Source organism: Puntigrus tetrazona, chromosome 21, assembly GCF_018831695.1.
Source record: "Puntigrus tetrazona isolate hp1 chromosome 21, ASM1883169v1, whole genome shotgun sequence".
NCBI lineage: Eukaryota > Metazoa > Chordata > Actinopteri > Cypriniformes > Cyprinidae > Puntigrus > Puntigrus tetrazona.
This window is the reverse complement of record NC_056719.1, coordinates 16608134-16633959: the sequence shown is the minus strand read 5'-3', so window position 1 is coordinate 16633959 and position 25826 is coordinate 16608134. Positions and strand designations below refer to the sequence as shown.

The following is a 25826-nucleotide window of genomic DNA, read 5'->3' as shown; positions in this document are numbered from 1 at the left end:
ATCGGCCAGTTAATACAACTTTAAAACAAATATCTTTATGTCACTTTTGTGGCATTGTAGTAATTGAAATAGAGAAAAAACGCGAATTTTCATTTATTAGTCACTGTAAATATTTGATAAGATTTGAGATAGGTTACCTAAATTTTCCAGTTTGGTGACAGCTTCGCTTTCATAACAAGAAGCGCTTGTGCGTGGTGGGCGTGGCTTACCGCAGACACGTCATACGTAGCGCTGCCGTCGGTCGCCGGCTGTCGCTAGGATACCGGGGATGCCTTCAGTTCCGGACGTTACTGTACAAGTTTACAGTGAACCTATTTTGAGTGAGTTATGGCGAAATCGTCTGCTGAACCGGTAGGAATTCATGCTTATGTGTTCAAGACCGTTCTTGCAAACCACTTCAGCGATTTGATTATGAACAGACTGAGTATGTTTTAGAAAAAGTATCCATTTGCATGCTAACGTTACTGTTTTCCCCGTTTTGATTAACTGAGAAAGAATCGCTTATGGGTGATTTGTGACATTCAGTTACGAGCATAGCATGTACGGTGGCAGGCTACGTTATTTAATTTATTATTAGGGCAAAAATTTGATCATTTGCTAATTTAATTTTAGAAAGATATGTACATTTTGCATGCATTTGTTTAGCTATTTACTTCTAAATGGTCTCATTAAGGCAAAATAGTACAGAACCAAATAATTATGTAAAGTCATATATTATGCATATGTAGTTGAGTAATTCCCAGATAGCAAGCGAGTTCTTATGGCCCGGGTAAAAGTGGCTCACATGTAAAATAGCAAAAATGAGCTACATGTATCAAATAACATGTGGGCCTTTTGAGGCAAAGATGCGATGCTCACGGCAATATGTCATCTGAATATGAACCTGAAGTGGCCCATCTGGCAAATAGTGATTGTGGCCTAAATATCAAACAACAGATATGAGCCAGCTTCTGCAAAAATGCAGACTCAGTCTAATCTTGGTATAAACCAAATGTGTCCCAGTTCAAAATAAGCAGGGGGTCGTCAGGGTGTGAGTAGAAAGTGGCCCGCGTATGATGAAGCAAATTTGGCATAATGTATATTTGGTTTATTTGGTTAATTATTAACTAAAATTTGTCTGTGTGGTGGCCTGCTTATGGACCAGTGCCAAAATGCTACCATTCCTTGCTGCACTTGGGACACATGAGGAACGTAAGGAAGACCAGGGTTCAACTAAAAACCAACTGTGGCCCACATTAGAGCAAGTTTTGGTTTATTTGGTTGGCTTACATGCGGCAATGCTAAGGTTTATTTTAGGCCCAAATTGAGCAAAACACCCAAATGCCATTATCCCATATAGGAACGAGGGGTTGGATCTGGGCCAAAATTGAAATCAATGTGGCGCAGATTTGGACCAGTTCTGTTTTATTTGGTTCATTCATGGCTGACGTTAGGCTTTCCTTCGGCTTGCTTGTGGCCCAAATTTGTCAAACAGGATGACGAATGGCAGACAAATCCCAGTCAAAGAGATTGGCCTAGCTCTAAAAAAAATCACCTCATTAAAGCAATTGATTATTTTAATTATTATTTAAAAAATAATAACAATCAGTAAACAATCAGCATGAAGAAGAGCATAATAGTCATAATAGTCAGATGTGAAAATTGAGGTTTTACCGGTTTTCCACCAATTATTGCGTAACAGATAACGATGCCTTCCCCTGGACGCTGGGACTGGAACGATGAAACAAAAACCCTGGAGTTCATACGGTAAAAACCGACAGTGGAGCTATGTCTTATTAAATTCTATTTCACTCTGTTTTTTTTTTAGTTTGGTGGGGTTTTCTCTTCTTGCCCACTCCATTTTCGTCTTAAATCGGCACTTCGGTTTTGTTTTGTTTGCAGTTTCGAAGCCAAAGGAGAGGTGAAAGAGAAGAAGAAAAAAACAAAAACATCTAAATCCCAGGAGCAGTCCAGAAAGCCTCTGGAGAAGTGGCAAAAGTACTCTGTCTTGTTCACAGTGGTCATTGTGCGGGATGTGTTATTCTGAGCAATCGGTTTGACTCAATTATCGTTTTTCAAAGGAATATGGTGCGTCCCGCTCAACTGGATGCCTTCAAGGCCTCAATAAAAAGCTCGCAAATGGAATGTGTCACGATTCAGGATATTAAATGTAGGTCCACAAACAATATGAGCCGTGAAAAATGGTCTTTTCCACATCACCAGCATGATTTAATATACATTTGATGTGTTACAGTGGCAGCAGTCTGCTTGCTAAACAAGAACGACGGGTTTCCCATCCCTCCACGTTTTCTGTCCCTGCTAAAGTGAGTTTTATTTATTATATTTATTTAGTACTATCTGGGGGATGGCTTTCACATTTTTCGTACATTCTTTGCACTTCCTTTGTTTTTACTCCTTCAGTTGTAGCTACGTTAGCGCAAGGTCATTGACTTTTGGCTAAAATATTCACAGGAGCAGAGAGCTGGACGAGCTTCTCGCCAATCTCCTGCTCTACTTTTCTTGCTTCTTTGAGAGGAAAGCTCTGGAGGAAATCCCGACGTTCGTCATTGCGTGAGTTCGAATTCGGAGCTGGGTTTGAAGCCGTATGAAAAAGCCCGAGATTGTTAAAGGAACAGTGCTTGATTACCGAAAATCTTTTCGGCAACCGTTCTTCTGTGACGATTTCTTTACCAGCGGGCCTTCGTTACTCGGTGACTCTGAGACGCAGATGACTGCTAAGCTGGAGCTGGCACAAAAACAGCTTGCTGTCTGTTACTTCAGGCTCCAGCTGAAGCTGCTTCCTCATCAGCACCAGATTTCTGACAGGTCTGATAACATATCTGTCACATGAATTATGTGCATTTCTGCTGTCTTCAAAAGAGAGGTTTTTATTTCCTCTCAGGCCATCCAAGATGTAGGTGATTTCTGTCTTCGGTAGAACAGAAGCTTTGGAGCTGAAAATGCAAGCCATGGGTTGCACGTTTTTTAATTTAAAAAAAAGCATATCATGGAACACAAGAGTAGCTGAGTAGCTGTGGCTTCTGACGATATATGGAAGATCCAGAGCCTCAGGGAACAGGGAAATCTGATTCTTTCCCACAAACTGATTCTTTCGGAAAAGCTTGTTTCAATGCTTTAATTAAAGCACCCAAAAATGATGTCAAACATGTATGTTCAACACATCTAAAGCGTATAAAGCGAATAAAAGTCTTTAGCTACTCACCTTTTTACATTTTAGTGACTGTTGAAGTCCCTGAAGATCAGATGCGCTACTATTTTGCCTCATTTCGGTTCAGAGTAACTATGCTTCTCGAAACTTATTCAGCTAGTTCACCAAAAACATTTGGTTCAAAATAACGATTAGTTCGTGAACCAGGCATCATTCCGGACCGTTTGCCTGAGACTCTGGATTATAGGTAATAAAATAATGTTCAGTGCGTTGCACATAACGATCGTTTCACTTTGTTAGGCTTCAATATATCGCAAGAGCTACGGGTATTCATTTTGTATGCTAATTCTCAAAAACAGCCGCTGACTTGCATTGTAAGAATCGCCACAGTTTCAGCTTCTTATCTTCTTTAATGTTTGACTCAAGAAAAAAATCACCTGCAATTGACATGAGGTTGATTATACTAACAGCATATTAAAATTTTTGGGTGATCTTTTCCTTTAATGCACAATGCGTGTCTGATTTATCTCAACAGAATCAGGATGTCCTTAAACGCGTCCATTGACCGTGACATGCAACTAAATGAGGTTTGTGCACTTATACCGTATGTGACTCATGAAGATGAAGAGTACTATGCATTTCAATAATAACCTCACTTGTAAGAGTTCATATATATTTCCCGTGATGGCATGAGTGTGTGTTTCCTCCACCTCAGTGTCTCCACAGCTTTTACAGCTATGCTGCGTGGGTGACCTTTGAGAGGCGGGGCCTAAAGGCCGTTCGGACGGAGATTGGACGGTTGTTCGGCTCGAACATGTTTAGCCCCGCTCTGAATGAATCAAAAGAAGGTCAGAAAGACCAGGAGAGTTCACAGAAGAGTCAGTCTAAGTTTCTGAACTCCAGACAAACATCACTGAATAACTGGTGAGAAAGTGGCATAGACAATAACACAGGAAAACTAAGTGCAATTATAATATAGTCTAATAATGTTTAGGCTATTTCTGAATTATGCAGTTCTGACTCACACACACACACATACACACACACGCATATATATATAGGGTTTTTTTTAGGCGTGTTCTGTGCATATTTATTATGTATGCGCACATACAGTATATATACTTCTATATACATATCAATATTGTATTATAAACAAAATATTATATGATTAAGATATATATTTATTTCATAAACAAAATTGTTCGTAAATATAAGCATGCAAGTGTGTGTATTTACATGATAAATATACATACCCAATACCAAAAAAGTTGGGAAACTGCCCAAACTGTGAATAAAAAAGGAATGCAATAACGTACAAATCTCATAAACTTATATTTTATTCACAATAGAATATAGATGACATATCAAATGTTGAAAGTGAGACATTTCGAAATGTCAAAGCAAATATCGACTCATTTTGGGTTTCACGAGAGCTACTCATTCGAAAAAAAAGTTGGGACAGGTAGCGATAAGAGGCCAGAAAGGTTAAATGTGCATATAAGGAACAGCTGGAGGACCAATTTGCAACTTATTAGGTCAATTGGCAACATGATTGAGTATAAAAAAGAGGCAGTGTTTCTTAGAAGTCAAGATGGGTAGAGGAGCACCAATTCCCCCAATGCTACGGCCAAAAATAGTGGAGCAATGTAAGAAAGAGAAAAGTTGCAAAGAGTTTGAAGTTATCATCATCATCATCATTATCTGCTGTGCATAATATCATCCAAAGATTCTGAGAATCTGGAACAATCTCTGTGCGTAAGGGCCTGGAAAACCATAGTGGATGCCCATGATCTTCGGGCCCTTAGACGGCACTGCATCACATACAGGAATACTACTGTAATGGAAATCACAACATGGACTCGGGAATCCTTCCAGAAAACATAGTCTGTAAACTCAATCCACCGCACCATTTCTTGTAGTCAGCTAAAAATCTATAGGTCAAAAAAGAAGCCATATCTAAACAGATCTAATCCAGAAGCGCAGGCATTTTCTCTGGGCCGAGGCTCATTTAAAACGTCAGTCTCTGATGGTATGGGGTTGCATGAGCGCTCGTGGCACGGGCAGCTTACGCATCTGGAAAGGCACCATCAATGCTGAAAGGTAGATCCAAGTTCTAGTACAACATATTCTCCCATCCAGACGTCATCTCTTTCAGGGAAGACCTTGCCAGACCACATACTGCATCAGTTACAACATCATGGCTGCGTAGAGGATCCGGGATCTTTCACCCATAGAAAACATTTGGCACAACATAAAGTGGAAGATGCCACAAAGAAGACCCAAGGCAGTCGAGCAACTAGAAGCCTGTGTTAGACAAGAATGGGACAACATTCCTGTTCCTGAACTTGAGCAACTTGTCTCCTCGGTCTCCAGACATTTGCAGACCGTTCTAAAAAGAAGAGGGGATTCCACATAGTGGTAAACATGGCCTTGTCCCAACTTTTTTGAGATGTGTTGATGCCATGAAATTTTAAAATCTACTTAATTTTCCCTTAAAATTCAGCATTTTCTCAGTTTAAACATTTGATGTCATCTAAGTTGTATTCTGAATAAAATACTGAAATTCGAAACTTCCAGATCATTGCATTCTGTTTTTATTTAAAAAAAAGTGAATAAAGTGTCCTAACTTTTTTGCAATCGGGTTTGTAGACGGTACACACACACACACACACATATAAACAAAAGCTTTTATTTTGGATGAGATTTATCATGATTAATCAAGTTTTAATTAAAAAATACATTTGATCAGATGGCATGTTTAAATAGTTTGGTTTATAATTTAATTAGATACTTTTTAGATTGTATTGTTTAATGAAATGAATATAAAAATAAATAACGAACACTTAATTTACTCCAAAGGTGCACCCTATGTTATGCAGGTCATGCATACGATAATGAAAAGATTTTAGAGGTTCTGTCTTGCCTTTGCGAAGTGTTCCAAGTAATTTGACGTAAAGTTACTTTTGTGTGCAAGCAACTTTTAAGTGAAGATCTGGCCTTTTACTCTTCTGCCGTCTCGCTCATGCCTCACTCCTGACCTTTAACCCAGGAAGTCAAGCCGTCTCCCTCCCCTGAACAAAATCATAACCCAGCGTTCCCCGCTGATGATCTCTCTGATGCCTACTCCGCAAGAAAAGGCCCCTCACCTGTTTGAGCGCTCCAGAGGTCCTAAAGTGCCCTCGACTGAAGACCGTGATTCAGAGGCTGTGATGGAGGCGGTCAAAAAGCAGCTTGAAGAGCGGCTGAAGTCTCTGAGGTAATACTCGGTCATGCTATGGTCGAGTAATTCAGAAGCGCTGCATAGTATGTGATGGTTCTGCTATTGTCTCCGGTGTCTGATTGTATATGCTTTAGCTTTGGAATCCTTGGAAAGCCTTTGAGCCAGTTCAGCTCCGAGACGCTGAAGCCTCAAGGAGGCCCGAGTGAAGAGGAGACCGAGAATGAGGGAGACGAGGAGGGAGTCGGGAGAAACAAAACCTCCGTCACCGGCCAAAGATCTCTCACCACGGCTACAGACAAACGCCTGCGCTCTAGCCGAGCTGACTTAGTCTCCAGAGCTACCACTGAAGCCGTGTCCTCAGACACTGAATAAATCTGAAAAACGGATGTGCTGCTTGGGTGTTTTGTAGCATGCAATTTTCTTTTTTTATCATATTTAATAGCGAAAAATAACAATACGGACACTAGATGGCACTTTCCAATATTGTTATTCAGTTCAAGCCTCATAGTGCATCAGATTAAAAATGTGTGGCAGAAAAAAACAGCCATAAAATATTATATATAATAATTATGTATATATATATGTGTGTATATATATATATATATATATATATATATATATATATATATATATATATATATATATATATATATATATAATGCATTTTAAAATACATTTATTTTAACCATTAGAAACATCATTGATTTGGAGCATTATTTAATTAATTATTTTGTTTTTTTTATGCAATGTCAATTTTTTTTACCTTTCACACTCTCAAAATGCTCAACAAACACACACAAAGTAAACTCTCCACATACCGCCGCACAATTATAATTACATAATATTAATTCAGTCGTTCATTTTCTCCAGAACAAAACTGAAAAATGCCTCAGACCAAACCTGAAAAAAAATAGTGCCATTGGCAGGTGGAAAATATGAATAAATATGAATACAATTAATTATTGAATGAATAAATAGATATTAACTTTTGTTTAAAATTGAGTGAAATACTATTTAATTCTACTTAATTTATAAATTGAATTTATTCATATATTTTGATTGTAAGGGAGGAAACAGGAGACAGATTAAGAATGGAGATGAAATGGAGAGATGATGACAGAAATGGGAAGCAATAACAGGACGTGGAACATACTAGAAACAAGGCAGGGAAAAAACTGAACTTTTCCTAATAAAAACAGCATTAATAAGTGCCGAAACGGCCCGCTGCTGTGTGTAGGAGATAATGAACTCCAGGCGATGGCAGCACCGCAGCGTCACGGAGACCGGCTGCCGGTGAACTCCGACGAAGAAGAAGCAGAAAAGCGACGGGAATTCTCCTCAGAGTTGATGTCGGAGTCCGGGCTGCGATGAGCGATCGGTTTGTAAAACCAGGTGAGGGCACAGAAGTAAAACTACGCGTTTGTAAAACGTGTCCCGTAAGTCTTCCGTGTGATTGTTGTGTGAAACAGCGGCGGAAGTTCGTGTTATCATCACCGTCTCGCGCTCGTTCATTCCCGGATACGTTCACTGTGAAGTTTTCTTACCGTTCCCTGGGAGCCGTGAACGGTGACAGGAGTGTGATTAATGAAAGAGAGGACGGTAACCGACCTTATACTGACAGACTAGTGAAGAAAGTAGTGGTTGAGTGTCTGACGGGTCGTGTTGTAAACGTGGCAGCTGACGTTACTGGTGTCTGCGGGGTTCGTTAAACACGACGAGTCTCATAAAAAAACATAAGAAATACATTCTACTAGTATATGAAGTTACTTAAAGTGTTTTACAGTGTTCAAAAACCCTATATCAATATATATACAGTATAAAAAAGGAAATATATTTATTATAAAAATTGTATTATAGATCAAATTATTTTCGACTATTCCATCCATATTTGCCTGTTTTCTAAATGTAGGTTTATTTTCTTGCACCTGAAAAACATTTTGGAGAATATTTTTAATAAATATTGAACCTAAATACATTATTGTTTTCACAGACTCGAGCTTTCATACTGAGCTACGCTGTTTACGTCATATGGTTGTCATAAGATTAGTACTTTTTTTATACGTCACATAAAAGTTGAATATGTAAGATTTCTAGCGATGTTAGTTAAGATTGGACAATATTTGGTCACGATGCAACTGTTTGAAAATCTGAGGCAGCAAAAAAAGCTAAATATTGAGAATATTGTCATTACTTATTACTATTACTAATTCGGTTTTGATATATTTCTAGTAAGGAAAGTTTTTTTTAACCCATAAATGCTGTTGCTACAAATATACCTGTGCTACTTATGACTGCTTTTGTGATCCAGGGTCACATATGTTTAAAATACATTTTGTTGGAGCCGAGTAATAAACTGTCGCTATTATCTTTTGGTGACCCATAGAATATTTCACAGGAAAATGACAAAATTAGGCTTTTTGGGTTGCGAGAAACCCGGATCAGTATCAGATCTGTACTTTTTTTTTATCGCTGAGGAGTGCAGAGCTTTGTTTTCCTGTGACAGATCCAGAGAAATAACTTACAGAATTAGTCAAGAAAACTATAAACCGCTTGTATACCTTGCAGAAAGCATAGATGGTTACTCTTACTCTCGCGGCGCAGGTAATCAGGAGCACGGGTGGAATGATCCTCCGCAGTTTTCATACGGCCTGCAGAAGGATTCAGGAGGACCGAAGCGGAATATTCTCAATAAGAGGGTGCATGCGCCCCAGTTCACAGGTGAATCCCGCTGGTGTCTTTACTGGCATTACTGAAAAATGTTTGGTAATTTATTACAGTTACAGCACTTGCGTTGCATGCTGTAAACAATTTCAGTAGTTTTAAAATCAGTTGAATTTTAACATCTTAATTTATATCATCTCTATAGCATCTTTTAACCATCTTTTTATGTTTTTTTTATGTTTTTATTCCCATTAAAACCAGTCAAATACATCTATAGACATGATAAATATATCTACTTAAAGCTTAAAGTGTGTACTTTTAAATCGAAAACTAACATTATCTGATTATTTAATCCGTATGATAGCGACGTGCGGTCTTTTCTGTATCTGAACGCTTAGCGTCTTTTTAAATGAACAAATCCAAAACAAATATTATCTATTCGTCCGATCAGTAAGCCCCTCCCCTCGAACGCAGATGAGCCAATGGCGGTGGAGTATCAGTTGCACAGGAAGTGGAACTCGGGACGTCTGTTGCTTTCAGTAATTTAAATACAATATCAATAAAATAATTAGTAATTGTATTTAACTACTTTTTGGAAGAAAATTGGTCAAAATGCATTTTTGGCAAACTGTTTTAATATATGGGCTGCATTTTCAAAGCCTTTGAAATTTATTAATGATTAATGTGACTAAGTCGGTAATAGTTTTGAGTTGTTTTTTTTTCTTTATTATTATTTTTTTGATATTACCTTTATTTGATATTGCAAAAAAACAATGTTTTTCCCTTCCTTTGCATTAATAAGTTTTATTATTGTATTATTGACATGTTATATGCACACGTGCAAGAAGATTATTATTTTTTTTGTCTAGTTCAGAATATAATGGCCTTCTAGGCGGATTTTGAATTTGAAAATATGTTAGGATCCGTAATTGTCCACCACAGAACATGCATATTAAACATTAAACCCGTAAGTGCAGAGAAAATGGATGCAAAAATATTGAGTGCTTTTTAAGTGTATTTTATCTGCGACGTTACAACAAATTCATACGAAAAATTCCAAATGCTTTTGCTCTCTGGAGGTTCTGGATCAGGTCAATCCCCAGCAGTGATGATGCCGACGCCGCCCCGAGGAACGAATCCTCCACCCTCTGTGTGTCCCAAAACTCCCTCGGACGGAAAGATAGAGGCGGCAGAGCTGGAGACGGAGCCGTCCTTTGAGGATGTGCAGGAAGCGCTTCACGGAGCGCTGGATGCATGCAGACGCACCGTGAAGGTAAGGTCAGTGTTAAAATTCGACCAGCGGAAAACGGACATTATGAAAGAATAAAAAAGCAAGAAATATTTATGGTTGGGAGATGTCGTTCACGCTCACGGAAGCAAAAGCTGATTGATATCACATGATCGCCTGTACGTCTGTTGCTTGCACGATAAATGATGTATATATTTGCTCACCTGTCTATCCAAACACACACGAGGGCGGAGTCTCTCCAGTCCCAGGTTTTCCCGAAGCTCTCTTTGTTTCAGAAACACACTACTTTTTTTATTGTTTGTCCCAATAGTTTTTTGGGATTTTCCGTAATCTGCAAGGTGCAATCGTGATCCTCGATTACAGAAATGGACTTTTCACAATAAATAACGTGCACTTCCTCATTTGTCCGTGTGTGTTGCTGTAGTTTTCATAAGTGGAAACCGAGGATTGAGTGAATATTGATACGACCCATTTTACACTAAAGACATTATTGGGAATAAATGGATACGTATATATGTATTATGTCTATATATATATGCATGTCTTAACGTGTATGTGTTTGTGTAAAATATATTTAAAAAACGACTGTAACTATATTAAAAGATTTTAACTTTTTTAATACGTACATCAAAACATGTCAAACTTAATGGATCTAATTGTAATTGAATATTATAGTTATTAGAGCCGTTATATTTATTTTTACTTGTCCGAGTGGAGAAATGTAAAATATTGTCACCTCGTGTGTCGTTTTTTTTTAGAAACAGATCTGTGACGATGTAGAAAGACGTCTGAAGCTTTTTGAGGACATGTGGAAGAGTGGAAAACTTTCTTCTTTGGTTAAACACAGGATGCACAGATTGTCCCAAGGTGAGTCTTTTTCAGTCACGCACCGATTCTGTCACGCAGTGTTGCAGAAGGAGCCTGTGGGTCAATATATTTCATAATTCGATTCAATTTAAGTTCATTTATATAGCGCTTGCGTCAGACCTTGAGTATCAAGACACACAGCATGCTTGGCATATACAGGCAAGACAGAAACGACGCATGTGGCTCCTGATGCATTGTGGTCTCATGAAGCCGAACGATTGGCCTGCGCAAGAAATTGAACGTAATTTACAACATTGATTAATATTACCTGTAACCTCCGTTTCAGACCTAAAAAGAAAGGAGTGGGATGCAGCCGACGAGATCCACAGAGCACTGATGGTGGACCACGTTGCTGAAGTCAGTCAGTGGATGGTGGGAGTCAAGCGTCTCATCGCTGAAGCTCGGAGCCTGAACCCAGAACAAAACAACGGCCCTGGTCCGGGCTCGTGAGGACCGCACAGAAACACATGCTGCATCCTAGAAGTCGCCAAAGTGATCCGTGTTAACTTATGTAAAGTTTTGTATAATCCACCTCTGAAAATGTGCCCATTCCCATCTATATCATCTTCTTTTGTTTTTTTTCTTTTTTTTTGGAGATTGGTGCCGGGGGAAAAAAGTCTTTCTTTACTTTTTCTTCATCAGAAATAATATAAATATTGTAGGTATGAAGTGTTACCGCTGTATATAAAATTCTGCTTTTAAAAAAAGGTGTGATTGGGAATCATTTCAGCCGGTTGCATATATATATATATATATATATATATATATATATATATATATATATATATTATATATGATATATATATATATATATATATATATATATATATATATATATAAAATCTGTCAAATCTGTCACGTTTGTGTGTGTGTGTTCATTCTATTAAAAATCTACAGTTTCAGAGATTTGTGAGACTAGTTTGAGTTACTAAAACAAGCAAAGAAACATTTCCTAACATCCTAACCAGTAGGTGGCTCTGTTCCTAAACCTCGCTGATATATTCAGAGATCATCAAAGAACCCGTAGCACGTAGGAAACTAATACCATCAGCAAATTGAATTAGTTGAATTTAAGTTATTGGGTCGTATAGAGTGTCAGACGTCAGTCCTGGGAAAGAAAGGTCAAATAAAGCTCAGAGGTCAACTTTACTTGATTACTGTACTTAAGTATTATTTTGGGGGACTTTTACTTTATCCGAGCACGATTTAAACAGACTACTTGTACTTTTACTTGATTACATTTCTGAAAGAAAAAAAAAACTTTCCTTACAATTTTATTTGAACCTGAAAAGTACATTAGATTTTTATTTTATCTCATGGCTGAATGCACAAGATAGAATGCAAATAAAATCAGTGATGAAAATTTTAGTATAATTAATATTTTTGTGGGAATTATTTTTTTTTATCTTAATAATTACATGAAATTCTAATTAATTAAAAACTAAATAAAAAAAAAAGACATTTGTGATTTTAACCTCGATTTGGGGTTTGATTGTCACATGATTTTATACTAAAACATGTTTTGGGAAATACACATTTAATTTAAGATGTAATAGTATTTTAGTTCATTCTTTATAATAAGGAATTTAAACCTATATAACTTTTATTTAATAGTATTTTTTGATTTGTATTTTATTGTTTGATTTTTTTTTTTTTGTGAAGTGACTTCTTTAAAGAGATGCAAGATTTACGGCGGATTAATTTGTTAGTTTCATTTTTAGCTAAAAAAAAAAAGTGCTTAAAAGGTAATCAATGCATTTATATCTATTGCCCCAAAAATGTAGCTATTAAAATAGCATTTTCTAGAAGTACAAAATATTAAAAAAACAATTAATGTATTACAAGTGTAAGACTACAGTGACTCTCCACAGCACCAAAGAGTAAATTAATATTATTTAACTGCAATCAATAGGCTTACACAACAAACATTTGCCTATTGTAAAGGGCAAATGGCATTTGCACCATTCTGACCAGTCTAGAAAAAGTGCATTGTTTTGTCAAGCGGTTGGTTCAGCTGATTCAAAGTTTGGAAAATCGCTAGAGAAACCTCGTTTCGTCACCAACAGGGAAACACACAATGACCACTACAATACTTTGTAAAGCACTTTTATTTATAAGCCCGGTTGCATTAGAGCCAAACTGCAAAAAGTACATTTTACTCAGAAAACAATATCGTACCCACCCACTTTTTGACGATAAAAACAGCATGCCTCAACAAAACACAGTATATACGTCAAAAACTATCAAAAGATGCCGTTAGGCCTTTCGTAAACTGTTCCGAAAACGATAAAGAAGACGAAAACATCAAAGAGGCCACAAAGCAACTCTCTTTCAGTAGCCGTTCACGATGAACCACGTTACTAGAAGACGTAGAAAAGGTTTCCATGCATTTTGTTTCCTTCGACTCTAAATGTCTTTCTAAGGAGTTAAATAAGGAGGAAAAAAACTTTGGTTCTGTAATGACAATTGAATATTAATTCAATATCGAGAACGGATCGTCGTCAAATATGTCACAAGTAGCCTGAAAGTGTTTAAATATAAGCGGAAAAAGAAGAGTAAAGTTTACAGTTGGTTGACGGCATTGATCACACGATCCCACCGGATGAGCAGCAGCTTTTATACAGCCATGGCAAAATGTCTGATAGAAATGAATCAAACAACAAAAAAAATCGTGCATACAATCATCACGGTAACATTCTTGCTTTACAAAATAAATACTAAGAACCAAGTAGCGATATTTGACAAATCTGACTAAGCTCATACAGTTTTACTAATAAAAATGATGCTTTAGTAAATCCGAACACGCATTATTATTATAATTATTATTAATCTGTGCCTATAAGATGCAAAAAACATTTTTAATATACCTTACAAATGTTTAGATAAGACAGAGATCGATCTGAATAGCAGTCGCTCTGCAGATAACGGATATCCACCAGCAATATATCTGAATACAATATCAACAAGTTAAAATGCTAGGTCTTTTTGAGCATCACTGTACAAGAGTTAGCAAAGTCCACTTCCGCCTTCGAATAACTTTGATTGTTCGCGAAACTGATCAAGCAAACAGAGCATCTTAAAAAGACAACACGTCAGCGCTGATTTATTGAAAGCTCTCTCTTTCTCTCGTTGAATTTGAATAGAAGTTAAGCCCGGACATCAAACGCTCCCTTGAGAACTTTTTCAAGAGACTTCCTTTTGCAATGAAAAGAAAAAAATCCCTGAATCCTAAATACAAAAGGAAGAACAAATACACCAGCTCTACTGGAAGAACTTTGTCAAAGTGCTCTGAGCACACCACACCAGACCCGGATCTCGAAAACCCTGTACGGCTGAAAGAAAAGAGCTCTTGCGTGCCGCCATCAGCACCGACTTTAACTTTAAGCAACAGTTCGTTGAGTGGGTTGCTCAGCCCCCTTGATCCATCTGTTCTTGCAGTGCGGATCTTGTGGGTTCAATGGAGCGTGTGTGTGTGTGTGTGTTTTGTGCCATAGATGCAGCTTTGATTTCGAGGGCCAAACGTATACTGAAATTCACTGCTGTTCGCTAAACTCGGTAGAAAACGTTCGATGGCGATTGTCTGGAAATCGCGCCGTTGATATCTATCCAGCGACATTCACGTTACTAGCTATATTCCTAGCCGTTCTAATTCACTCTTTAAATATACAAACATTCATTTCAATCAGATTACATTCGAGTTTATTACAGAAAGATCGAAAGACTAGTTAATGTCTAAAAAGTAGAAGTAAAATCTAGGTGTCCGTGTGGTTGCTGTGAAACGCGGGAAACAGGATCTCTTTTGGAATGTAGTCGTAGTCCCAAATATCTCATTTGTGTCGAATACCTTCAAATGTAGCACTTATGGCCGAAAACGCGGTGGTTAATTTTGTAAACGTAACCAAGATGCCTGAAAAAAAGACGAACGGACATTGATACCACGCAGCGGGGGTTGCGACAGCGCTTCGTCATAGTTTATCCATAAAGAAGTGTTCTGAGCAATGAGAATAAATGCTAATGTGAATGTGATGACACCATAAAGCAGAGGGCCAATGAAGTTCAAGGAATGAGATGAGAAGCCGGGAGCTTGTACATCCTCAAGCCAGTGATCCTGCAACTCTGGTATGTTCAGCTAAGATGGAAAAAGAAAGCGAGGTCAGTGTGCAAAATTATACAGAGCAAGTTATAAGATGAACAGACAGACACAACTTGTCTTTTGGAGATCTACAGGACGGTGTGTGTCCGTTATATTATTCAGTAAAAAGTTAATTGTGTGATTTCTTTGCCATCGGCGACACAAAACAAGAAATTTGATGTATAATGACTGTTACCGAACACGTTTCCTCAAGTTATCGAACCCACGACTGCAATAGACTCCCACCAGAATGAAAAGATCCCTAAAAACATTGAAGCTAATTCTGTTATTTTAGTTTTCTTTGTCACATGCTGTTTTACCGATGTATTTACTACGTTTCTGGATCTGCATCAAAAGATGAACGAAAGTTCTGAAAGACTTTAGGGCGAGTAATAATTGTCAGAATCTTCATTTTAGGGGCAAACTAATCTTTTCAATGTTTAATTTACTATTATAAAACAGTATAAAATTTTAAGAAATGTTGTTACATTTATTGATTGTTGAATCTGCAACCATCAAATTTACGTCTAACAATAACAAACGATGATAATTGAGTTTTAGATTGGTTACCTGACTGTCTTATTTAGTGATGGCAGACGGAGAGCCCGAGCGATGGAAGTGGACTATCTGCCACTTGCCGTCTTTACGATGCCAGATCCGTGTCTCCTCTGACTGGGCAGTGCAGGGCATACCGTTTGTGTCCAGATACTGCGTGATACGAATGTAGGCGATGCAGGCTGCCTCCTCGCCGATCAGGTGGATGTGAGGGTTCAGGATGGTGGTGTGAACCGGCTTGCTGTTCTTCGACCACACTGTTAAAAAATAACATACTTTCACAAAAGTAGTGCGGTTCTCTCAAAGCAATGAGCAGAATTTCTTCCGGTAACATTACCAGAACGTTCGTTCAGCGTTATCTAATGTTTTTTAAATGTTGCCATTTACTGCTTGTTTTGAGAAGATTGCAAGTTAATACAAATTAAGTAATAAATTAGATACAAATAAATGAATAAGAGAGAACGTACTATGGAACATTAACAAAACATCTTTAGGATAATTTCTTTTATCTGCTGCCTCTCAGACAATTTTTGACAAACATATTTTTAAAGAACATATTATACGAATGAAAAACTGGGCAATGCACGCAACTGTAGGTGACCTTTTTGAATACGATTAGTACAACCTTATTTTAAAAAGAAAAGATTTTGAAAGAGAAAAAGATTTTTTAATCTGCACTTTGACTTTAAGAATAAATCTGTAGAAAAATATGAAAAATATATATGGTGTATATCCTGGCAGAAAATTACCCGTTTCTTTTTTATTCTTTTTAATATCAGTGATTTTTTTTCAGTGTATGCTAAAACACAATGCAATGTACAATTTGTTCAAATCAATTTAAAATAAAACACCTGTAAGAAATCAAAAAGAAAAATTTAATATAAACTGTATAATGAACTGCTTTTTTTCTTAGAGTGCTTCATTTATAATAAATGCCAATTTCCTTAAAAAACAACAGTGGCATTTATTAAATATTTCATCTATTCAATTTGTTTGTAGGTGGTCATTTGACCATGTGAGTCATTTAAGACACAAGTTTCTTTATTTTTTCTTTATTAAAAGACATTTTTCCGTATTGTTTTGAACAAATCAATCCTGAATATTTTTTTGGATGTCACAATTAATCACTACATCACATTCTGCTTTGGCAATTTAAAAACGTCACTTATTTTGGATCAGACAATATCCTCAATATTCTGGAATATTCTAGATATACGCTATTCGCATATTGTCTGCATAAAAACCCTGACCGGTCTTATATAAATCAGGGTTTCACACCAACAGGAAATATAATGCAAAGCACTGAAAATCTGTATTGTTAAAAAAGCTGTATAAATAAGAAATTGATTGATTGATTGATTGATTGATTGGTTGGGAAGAAGGTAATAGGAATTTTGCTTTGAACTGTCAGCAATTAGAATACAGGTACACATCGCATCTTACAGTTTTCAAAGTAGAAGCGATGGAAATCCAGCCCCTCCACCAGGTTTCCCAGGGCCTCGGGCTCAAACGCCGTAACACTGGGATCACACATCTTCCTGCACACAAGCACAATATAATACATCATACTGTATGTCATATTGAAGGTAGTTTATTATTGGTCTCTGAATATCTTTACATGATGTTTACATGATGAATATTGTTTTATTGCACTCCTGGATGGTGATACAGACCTACTTTAATTAGATTTTTTTATCCTAGGAAATGTGAATTCTTTTGATGATGGAAATGAGCAAGTTCAAGAACAAGCAGGTACCACGCAAACCACTATCTGTTCCTCGCTGACACACGACCCTGACAGCTGCCTCTGCTTTTCTTTTCCGTAACCGGTCCGAACACCTCCACAGCCGTCTGGGTATGGTCCTCGAGAGATTCGCCACCTTCATTGGGTGCGCTGGTGTCCTGCAACTCCTCACTCACCGTGGACATCGTGGAGGACGACAGCCCCTCACTCTGGACCCACCATCTCCCTGCTGAGCCAGAGTCCACCACTGATGGAGAGCCAGAGCCTAAGGCGACCGACAAGCCAGAGCCCCTGACATCAGACCGGGTGAGAGAGACGGCAACAGAGCTCACCAAGGCTGATGGTGAACTGGATCTGATTGAGTTTGAGTTTGATCCTGCCCCTTTCCTCTCTCCTTCGTCTCCGCTGGTCACATCCAGCCCAGAAAGGGCTCCCGATACTCTGCTCCCCAAGAGCGCTCTCTAAACTTAAGCCCAGAGGAGACTCACAAATCCCAGCCGTTCCTGTCTCCTCCATCACTGGCTCCTGTCAGCCCCGCTGCTCACCATCTGTGTGCTGGATTTGCCACGGGTCGGCCAGTCTCCATCGGCAACGTGGCTGGAGTCCCGGACTCCACCTCAGGCTTCGACTCGTCGGCTCCAGAATGGCTCCTTGCTCAATCCTCTCCACTATGGCCCTTCGGTCCACTAGCTCCGCAGGGCTCCCTCGTCCCTCTGACTCCACCTTGATCTGTCGTCAACCATCCACCGCCTCAGGATTCCACTCCTCCAGCTACGCCTCGTTCCTCCATCCCTCTGGCTTTACTAGGCCTTAACAGCTATGGACTTTTGTTTATTTTCATTCCTCATGTGCCATGTGACCTAGTTTCTCTCTCCTATTGGTTGTATCATTAATCTCTCGTCATTATTCTCATTAGTTACCGTTATAATATATATACAATATATCTACAACGTCAATGTTAACCTCGTCTATGTGTAATTGTGGATTTGCTGCCCTCCTTGTTGGAAACTCTCTGTGTGGATTATTAACGACTCTTAATTGTTAATTAATTTCTCATCTTCGTGCATTTATTCCCTGCACCACACCGCCTAATTGTTGAAATAGATGTTGAAATAGTCCAGATCTCAGTTCTCATGTGAGTCTTTAACCACGCATTAAAACTTCTACCTTATGGTGGCTTTAGTTTTGCAATCTGCCCCAAATTAGTTTAAAGTAAATTATACAAATATACATGAAAAAAATCATTGTTAACATCAAAAACAATAACTATATTTGCATCCATGCTAACACGCAATAACATTCTGTTTATTATGAGCATGCACTGTAGTTATGTTATCTACTGCTTTAAATGGTTTAGATCTCTCAAAATCATTCTGAAATGATTCCCAATGATTTTATCCCCCTCTGTCATTATCGTTATACTTGTTGTGTGGACGCTATTCTCATATAATGAAGTTTTAATTAGTAAAACTTCGTAGTTACAGTGATGTGAACAGGACTTTGCAAATGATAAAAAGTAATAAAGCTGTTTCCAGTCTCCACTACAGTATATTCATATTTATAGAGGGAGATGAAAAAACACGAATGCTCCCAAACTCACGTGTAATTCTCAAAATCTCCATTGCTGATGGCTTCAATGAGTTGCTCAGTTACTTTGATGATTTCTTGCTTCCTCACTGCAAAGATAAAAATCAGAATGTGGATAATTTGTCTGTATGTGCAACTTTTAATTATTTTCCTTGAGATTGATTCATTATGTTAGAAACGTTTTATAAAAGTACCTGCGAAATAAATAATTGCGTAACCAATAATAATAAATAAATGTCATTTCAGAACACCACTATTTTGGCTCCTTTCGACTTGAAGTGACTGTCAGGCGTCTGAAAATTGGTTTTAATTGAGTTTCTTGTAGATCTGTGTTGTTTGATGAACTGGTCTATTCAGCTTATTAAAAATTATTTGTTTGCATACCAGGGGCTTCATTTCTAAAACATGCGTACAAATTGTAGAGTTTGATTGTACGCTTAAATCCACGACGTCTTTGACGTGGAAAAGTGCTTAGCGTCAAGACCCTCGGTATATCATCAAGAGCTACGGGTTTTAATTTCGTGTTCCTTGATAGGCTTTTTTTTCCTTCTCAAAAAAACATTAGCTGTTGATTTTATGAATCATCAAGGACCACAGTTTCAGCTAAAAACTGTTCTGCTGAAGAAAAAAGCCACCTGCATCCTGGATGTCTGGAGGCCGAGTAGTTCAACAGCAAATGTTTATTTTTGGCCGAATTCTTCATTTAATTTAACATTGACGTGAAGCTCCTGCTTTGGAACGTGCAGTGCTCTGAATCCAAAGAGCCAGAACAAGACAGACAGACAGTCTCACCTCTGGTGTCCTCGTCCTCAATCGTGGTGTTGGTGCTCTCTGAGGATTCCTATAAACGACACACCGAGATTCAGGATTTTTATTGTTAGTTTCAAAGCCGAGATCACATAAAACAAGATCAGAGTTGACCGGCTGTCTTCTCTGTGCCTTCGAGAAAGAAAGAATTGGTGAAAATCGGAGCGTTTCAAGTCAGCGGCTTGGGTCCTGCAATAAGTCAGATCTCCATTAGATTTACAAATGTGATGTGACATCAATAACAGAAAAAAAAAAAGAAAGTCCAGCTCCACGGCAGCCATGTTTTGCTCATTGTTGGGTTGCGCCCCTTTAAAGGTTGCCAGTTTGTGGCGGATTGTCAACAGGACAGAGCCTGCTTCACACTCACCATCAGCTGGGTGCTGGAACTGGACTTCCTTTTCTGGAAGAGAAATGAGAAGAGGTTAGACAGGAACAAACTTTATGAGATGGACAGAGGGCGATGAGAGGAGCAGCTGTGATTCTGAATACTGGACGTGAATAATTTGTTCTAACGTTAACAGCCTACAGCAGTCCTTCACATTTTTTTTCCTGAAATGACTCATTGTATCTACCTACCTGATCTAGTGGAAAACAAGGCTCGCTGTAATTTACAGGTGACCACTTAGTGTTGCTCCCATTCAGACAAATCAGACTGACAACTCTGGAGACTTTATTATTTCAATTTGTTCCACACATGATAGTGAATATATGGAGTGCTGGAATACTGAAATAATATAATTACATTATGTGTGTGTGTGTGTGTGTGTATATATATATATATATATATATATATATATATATATATATATATATATATATATATAATGTATGGTATACCTTTCTTACATATATGCATGCATGTGTGTATATTTACATATACAGAAAAAATATACACACACTGTACTGTATTATGTAAACAAAAACTTTTATTTTGCATGCAATAATTCCACCTAATAATTTGACATATATATATATATATATTACACCGAAATATTTCGTATTGTGCATACAAAAATCAACATTATTCTATAAATTGTAATACAGTGTATTAAATGTCTTTGATTTCATTGTTATTGTTGCGATGTTTCTAATTTGACTCGTTATTCTTGCTTTGATTCCAAGCAATGTGCAGTTTGGCAGAAAAAGCGGTAATAAGTGGGAATAAAGAATATATTTCAGTATTTGGACTGGCTCTTTCCACAAAACTCCAGATATCCACTGACCCCATAAATGAAATACTATATATATATAATTTATATAATTGTTGCCAGGGAATAAATGGTGCCACCGACCGAGTCCTTAAGCACTAAGCAGCAAGCGAAATCGGTATCAGCGGTTAAGAGCTGCCACAGTTGCAGAAATCGTTTAACATGCCAGTTTACCTTCACAACAGAATGAGAGGAGGTCCAAAGTGGATGCATGGTGCTGTGAGACAACAGACGGGCTCAGTGAGGACAGGACTTGCTCATGATATGGCAGATATAGTATGAGTAGTACGCTATTCCAAAATGAGCCGCGGCGTTTCGTTCTTGTGTTTTCAAAGAATCGGTTGTTCGAATGATTCAAAGACTCACTCACAGAGACACAAAAAGACTGAACCGGTGAACTGTTGTCTATAATATTATATAATATAATTAGGGCTGTCAAAATGCATTAATTGTCATTTTTTTCATTTGAAATATTTACACAATTAATGCAGCATCCATTTTTTCATGCTATCCTTTGGTTAACGTTACAATAGTGACAGTTGTTACAGTAATACATGCAGTTGCTATTATTATTATTATGTTATTATTAGTATTAAACGCAGTTGCTGGCAAATATTGTGCAGGATGACCGTGATGTTATGAGCTAAGCAGTTTTATTATATTTTGCTTATTATTATATTTCCAAAAGACGTCTCAGCAGAATTGACATTCAAAAAAAGACACTATTTGCTTCTTTTCTGAATGAGTCAACGTTTTAGTCAAATAATCGTCTGAATGAATGACTGAATGACTCGCTTAACTAAGACTGTGACTTACCACCAGTTACTAGTAGTTTAAGTACTTTAAGTAATTTACGTCTTTTTTGTATGATAACAATAACAAAAAAAGTCATAGTTTTATTAATTATTATCATTATTTATGCAACGTTAAATAAAACTATTTCTTTCTAAAGCTACTGACTATTCAATCTTAATCAATAATGTCTATCTTTGAGAGTAAATTGTGAAAAGTGAAAAATCATTGTGCAATTACAATTAAATTAATTAATTAGATAATTAACAGCCCTAAATATAATATATAGCGTAGTACACAAAATAAAGTTTGTAGTGTGCAAATTATAGACTTAAATCCAAGCTTAAAATCATTATCCGCATCAATTATCTAAACAATGAATATCTGATTTGCACCCTACCTTCACACCATCTGTCTTCTTGCTGATCCCACTCTTTCCTCCTGAATGAGAGACAAAGAAAAAGAGTGAGATTGCTATAAGAAAGGGCACAAAAGCCCAGAAAAGTATAGTGAGGGGCATAGCACTGCTCGAGTCTCCAGCTGGAGTTCGGCTCTGGAGGATCTGTTGACTTTCTAAAATAGGTGCTGGGAGTTTCCAGCACGCGTAATCACATACTCCCACACTCCAGAAGCACAGCTCTAAACAAACAATCAGGAACACATCAAATGTGAAAAAAAATTGTGTTTCAAAAATATGAATGCGTGTAGATTTAACAAAAAAAAAAAAATCATATAAGAATAACAAAAAGCGCACAAGTATAAGTCCAAAAATATAAGATTAATTAAAATTAAATTCATTACAAAAAACTATATATATATATATATATATATATATATATATATATATATATATATATATATATATATATATATAATTGCATTATGTGTGTGTAATGTGTAAATTTATTATGTGTGTGTGTATATATATATATATATATATATATATATTTCTTTCTTTATTTAAAAAAAAAAACTTTATCACAATTATAAAGTTCACATAATAATGGACAGAGAGAATAACTAAAGCCTAAAAGTGCACTGCTGACTCAAGCGGGTATGTTTCCGCTGAACATTATCTTAAAGCAGTTAGTGGAGAATGACCACTCTGGGTAAAAATAGACAGGATGTGATGAATGATCAAGAGTGTTTGGGAGTGATAGAATGGCCTGGGCAAAAGCTACGGCTGCTACACTTGAACAGGTGGAGCGATCTATTTTAGATCAGACATCGCTGACCTTTTACAGACCCTCACCCGAGCGACAGAAATCTTAAAAAAGAAAATAGTTTCCAAATAGGATCAGATTAAGTGATCTCCTACTATTTAACGGACATGCGCGGATGCATGGTGCCTGCATAAAAAGGTAATAAAATTAGATTGTACATCTAGTAAATGCAACTTAATTTCAAAAGTGTGGCCTTACAGGAAAGTCCTTTTTAAAGAAAGCGGAGCATTAATCACATTATTACCTGTATTATTATCAAGAAGCAAACAAGGAAGTCAGATTTGTTTCTGTGCACTGATTATGCAATCATAATACAAATAATATAGACAATTGTATTATTAAAGCACCCAGTAAAACCATAAAAAATTGTAGATGTGAGCTGTTTGAGCCGTGAGTGGTCTAATTTGATGAACTGGCTCATCCAAAAGGAAAAGGAATTTAAAAAGAATTTGTGAACTAGACATCAATCCGGCTCTGGGTTACAGGTAGTGATGTTCAGTTTCTTGCACAGACTGATTGTTTCGCTTCATGAGATCTCAGTGTATCATCAGGGGTCATGGGTATTCATTTTTTGTTGCCTTTTATGCTTCATGACTCTTCATGACTCAAAACTGTCCTTGTTTAGCGCTGTACATCACCTTCGCGTTTATGAATAGTGAGAAAAATATATATGCTGGGATTTTTAAGAAAAACTCTCCCACGTTGTGTCTTTAAATCCTGACACAACCTAGTGAAGCACACACCTGTCAAATATTTACACCAAGAACGGTAAATAAAGATGAAAGTAACAAGCATCCACGGCGACGCTAGATTCTGTTCCATTCTATTAATGTAAGAAAATGAGTTTTAAATCTGAAAGAGCACCGTGTATTAAGCCTGAATCATTGAAACAAGTTGTTTTAAATCACAATAATTTTTTTTTAGCGTTTTAATCCCAAGCTGTTTCACGTTAACGCGTGCCGACCCGGGAAAACGTGGCTTTCACATTGGTCTGAATGAAAATGTAAATTTATTCTCTGCCACTAGGTGCTGCATTTGAAGTTGGGGAAAAATGCACTGCTGAGTGAATCGTTTGGGAATGGAAATGCATAGGAAATGCATAGAAAATGTAAGTGTTTTTTGACTCTGCATGCATCTCGACCAAAATATGAACCTTTCAGTACCTATAACAGGCGCACTTTAAGCATGGGGTAGCTCTCAGGGAACTAGCAATGGACCTGGTGTCCCACACCACAACAAAGGACCAGAGTAAACCAGCATCTCAGCTAACAAGCATATGTTTTTTTCCACGGGGGAATCAGAGTTTACTCAATAAGCTCCATCTAGGTAGGATATGTTATGAGCTGTAACAGGTGTACGCTCATGTCACCACCAGAGGTCACCTGTATCACCTGTTTATTGAGAAGTCGGATCTTCGCACTGCTTTCTCGTTCATTTATCAGTCTGTATGTTAGTACAGTGGTTGAGCGCCCAAAAACAGGCAGTGTTTCTTTAACTACCTTTCATACAGCCTCCTACCAACCCTGGAACAGATTCACAACTTTCTCGTATGAATGTCTCTTAACAGAAAATCTGCCAGTTTCTTCAGAGATGGTGGAGAAGGGAATCAGCTTCCCACTCTTCTGTATATGAATATGTAATTACCAAGTGAGCTGATTTGTCTGGCCTGGCCAGATGCTGAAGTTCATCTTGGTGTTGCAGCAATCCAGGTTTTATAATCGTGACTCACGATTATAATCATGACATGAATTCACAAAACCGACACACTACGTATAAAAGATAATCGCATTACATTAATTCCTACACATTATATTAATCCCTACAATCCTTGCATTGTTTTGCCCAACCCAGCTTGCTTGCAAACGCCAGAAACAGAAGCATCAGCCATCTTTCAGGTGATGGCGTCAAACACAACTACTGGAAGTCCCTCAATGCAGCGTGTATCCAAACAATTCCAGTTTAAAATCATCTGTGGTTCCTGTACTCAAGCAGATTCGATTAAACAGATTATTAGAGTTACCTGAGAAGTTTCTGGTGGCCAGCATAGTGGTGAGAATAGCACCCTTAAAAAACAAAAAACACACAGAGGATCTTTTAGCAAATGTTTCTTAGTAATAATGGTGTAAAATTCATGCTCCCTTTTAGTTCATTAGCTGGCGTTTTAATTCAATTACAACAATTTAAACGGAATGACAGGAAGAGGAATTAAAGAAGTGCAATTAAAAATATTTAACATTATTATTTAAATTACCTTGGTTTTACTTCACTAATAAATATGAATGTTATGATTTATAAATACCAATTTCAATCTGTCTTTAAACTTTCCTTTTTTCAAACAAACATTTGTCAAACTAACATTCAAAGTTTGTCTATTATAAACACAAATCAATCAATTAATTGAAATCATGTTTGCTACTTTAGTGCAAATTCTGGAACTGCATTATAATTCAGAAGGTTCTTGATTCAGTTCAGACTATGAGTGTTAAAAACTCGAAATAGCCCGATTTTCACCCATAATTTATTGAAGTGAAGTTGTGTCACTCTGGGCATGATTAATATTATTATTCATGCAACAGCTCTTGTGGGGTTTAAACCTGCAAGCTTTCCGTTCCCGGCACAGAACTTTAAACGCA

General features: G+C 37.3%; 3 protein-coding genes across 4 annotated transcripts in view; 2 read left to right on the top strand and 1 right to left on the bottom strand.

Annotated features, from left to right (window-relative positions):
- The first annotated feature begins 62 nt into the window (after positions 1–62).
- Positions 63–6754, top strand: LOC122326634 (protein phosphatase 1 regulatory subunit 36). The gene is made up of 11 exons (XM_043221696.1): positions 63–351; positions 1682–1746; positions 1882–1977; positions 2061–2149; positions 2234–2303; positions 2452–2550; positions 2674–2805; positions 3684–3735; positions 3864–4072; positions 6198–6404; positions 6503–6754. The coding sequence occupies exons 1-11, from the start codon at positions 328–330 to the stop codon at positions 6738–6740; spliced, it is 1281 nt and encodes a 426-aa protein (XP_043077631.1). The 5' UTR covers positions 63–327; the 3' UTR covers positions 6741–6754.
- Positions 6755–7692: 938 nt separating this feature from the next.
- Positions 7693–11917, top strand: sra1 (steroid receptor RNA activator 1). Its single transcript, XM_043220805.1, has 5 exons — positions 7693–7760; positions 8970–9086; positions 10109–10302; positions 11037–11145; positions 11432–11917. Exons 1-5 carry the CDS (start codon positions 7736–7738, stop codon positions 11593–11595), a joined length of 609 nt encoding a protein of 202 aa, XP_043076740.1. The 5' UTR covers positions 7693–7735; the 3' UTR covers positions 11596–11917.
- Positions 11918–13235: 1318 nt separating this feature from the next.
- The window catches only part of camk2a (calcium/calmodulin-dependent protein kinase II alpha), a 36675-nt gene continuing 24084 nt past the window's right edge, over positions 13236–25826 (bottom strand). The window contains exons 12-19 of one of the 2 annotated variants that reach the window (XM_043221636.1): positions 25214–25256; positions 22371–22411; positions 20338–20370; positions 19956–20004; positions 19177–19252; positions 17276–17370; positions 15848–16089; positions 13236–15274 (exon numbers count right to left, since the gene is read on the bottom strand). In XM_043221636.1, coding sequence (XP_043077571.1) covers positions 15857–16089; positions 17276–17370; positions 19177–19252; positions 19956–20004; positions 20338–20370; positions 22371–22411; positions 25214–25256 — 570 coding nt within the window. In that variant the 3' untranslated portion in view covers positions 13236–15274; positions 15848–15856. The remainder of the gene's footprint in view (positions 15275–15847; positions 16090–17275; positions 17371–19176; positions 19253–19955; positions 20005–20337; positions 20371–22370; positions 22412–25213; positions 25257–25826) is intronic. The other variant, XM_043221637.1, reaches the window with a different exon arrangement.

Bases quoted from the DNA above. Each gene is read 5' to 3' on its own strand.
- LOC122326634 (XM_043221696.1), top strand. From the start codon at position 328: ATGGCGAAATCGTCTGCTGAACCG. The intron at 2,150-2,233 runs GTAGGTCCACAA...GATGTGTTACAG, and splicing joins CACGATTCAGGATATTAAAT to TGGCAGCAGTCTGCTTGCTA. The intron at 4,073-6,197 runs GTGAGAAAGTGG...CCTTTAACCCAG, and splicing joins CAAACATCACTGAATAACTG to GAAGTCAAGCCGTCTCCCTC.
- sra1 (XM_043220805.1), top strand. From the start codon at position 7,736: ATGAGCGATCGGTTTGTAAAACCAG. The intron at 9,087-10,108 runs GTGAATCCCGCT...TGCTCTCTGGAG, and splicing joins GCATGCGCCCCAGTTCACAG to GTTCTGGATCAGGTCAATCC. The intron at 10,303-11,036 runs GTAAGGTCAGTG...GTTTTTTTTTAG, and splicing joins CATGCAGACGCACCGTGAAG to AAACAGATCTGTGACGATGT.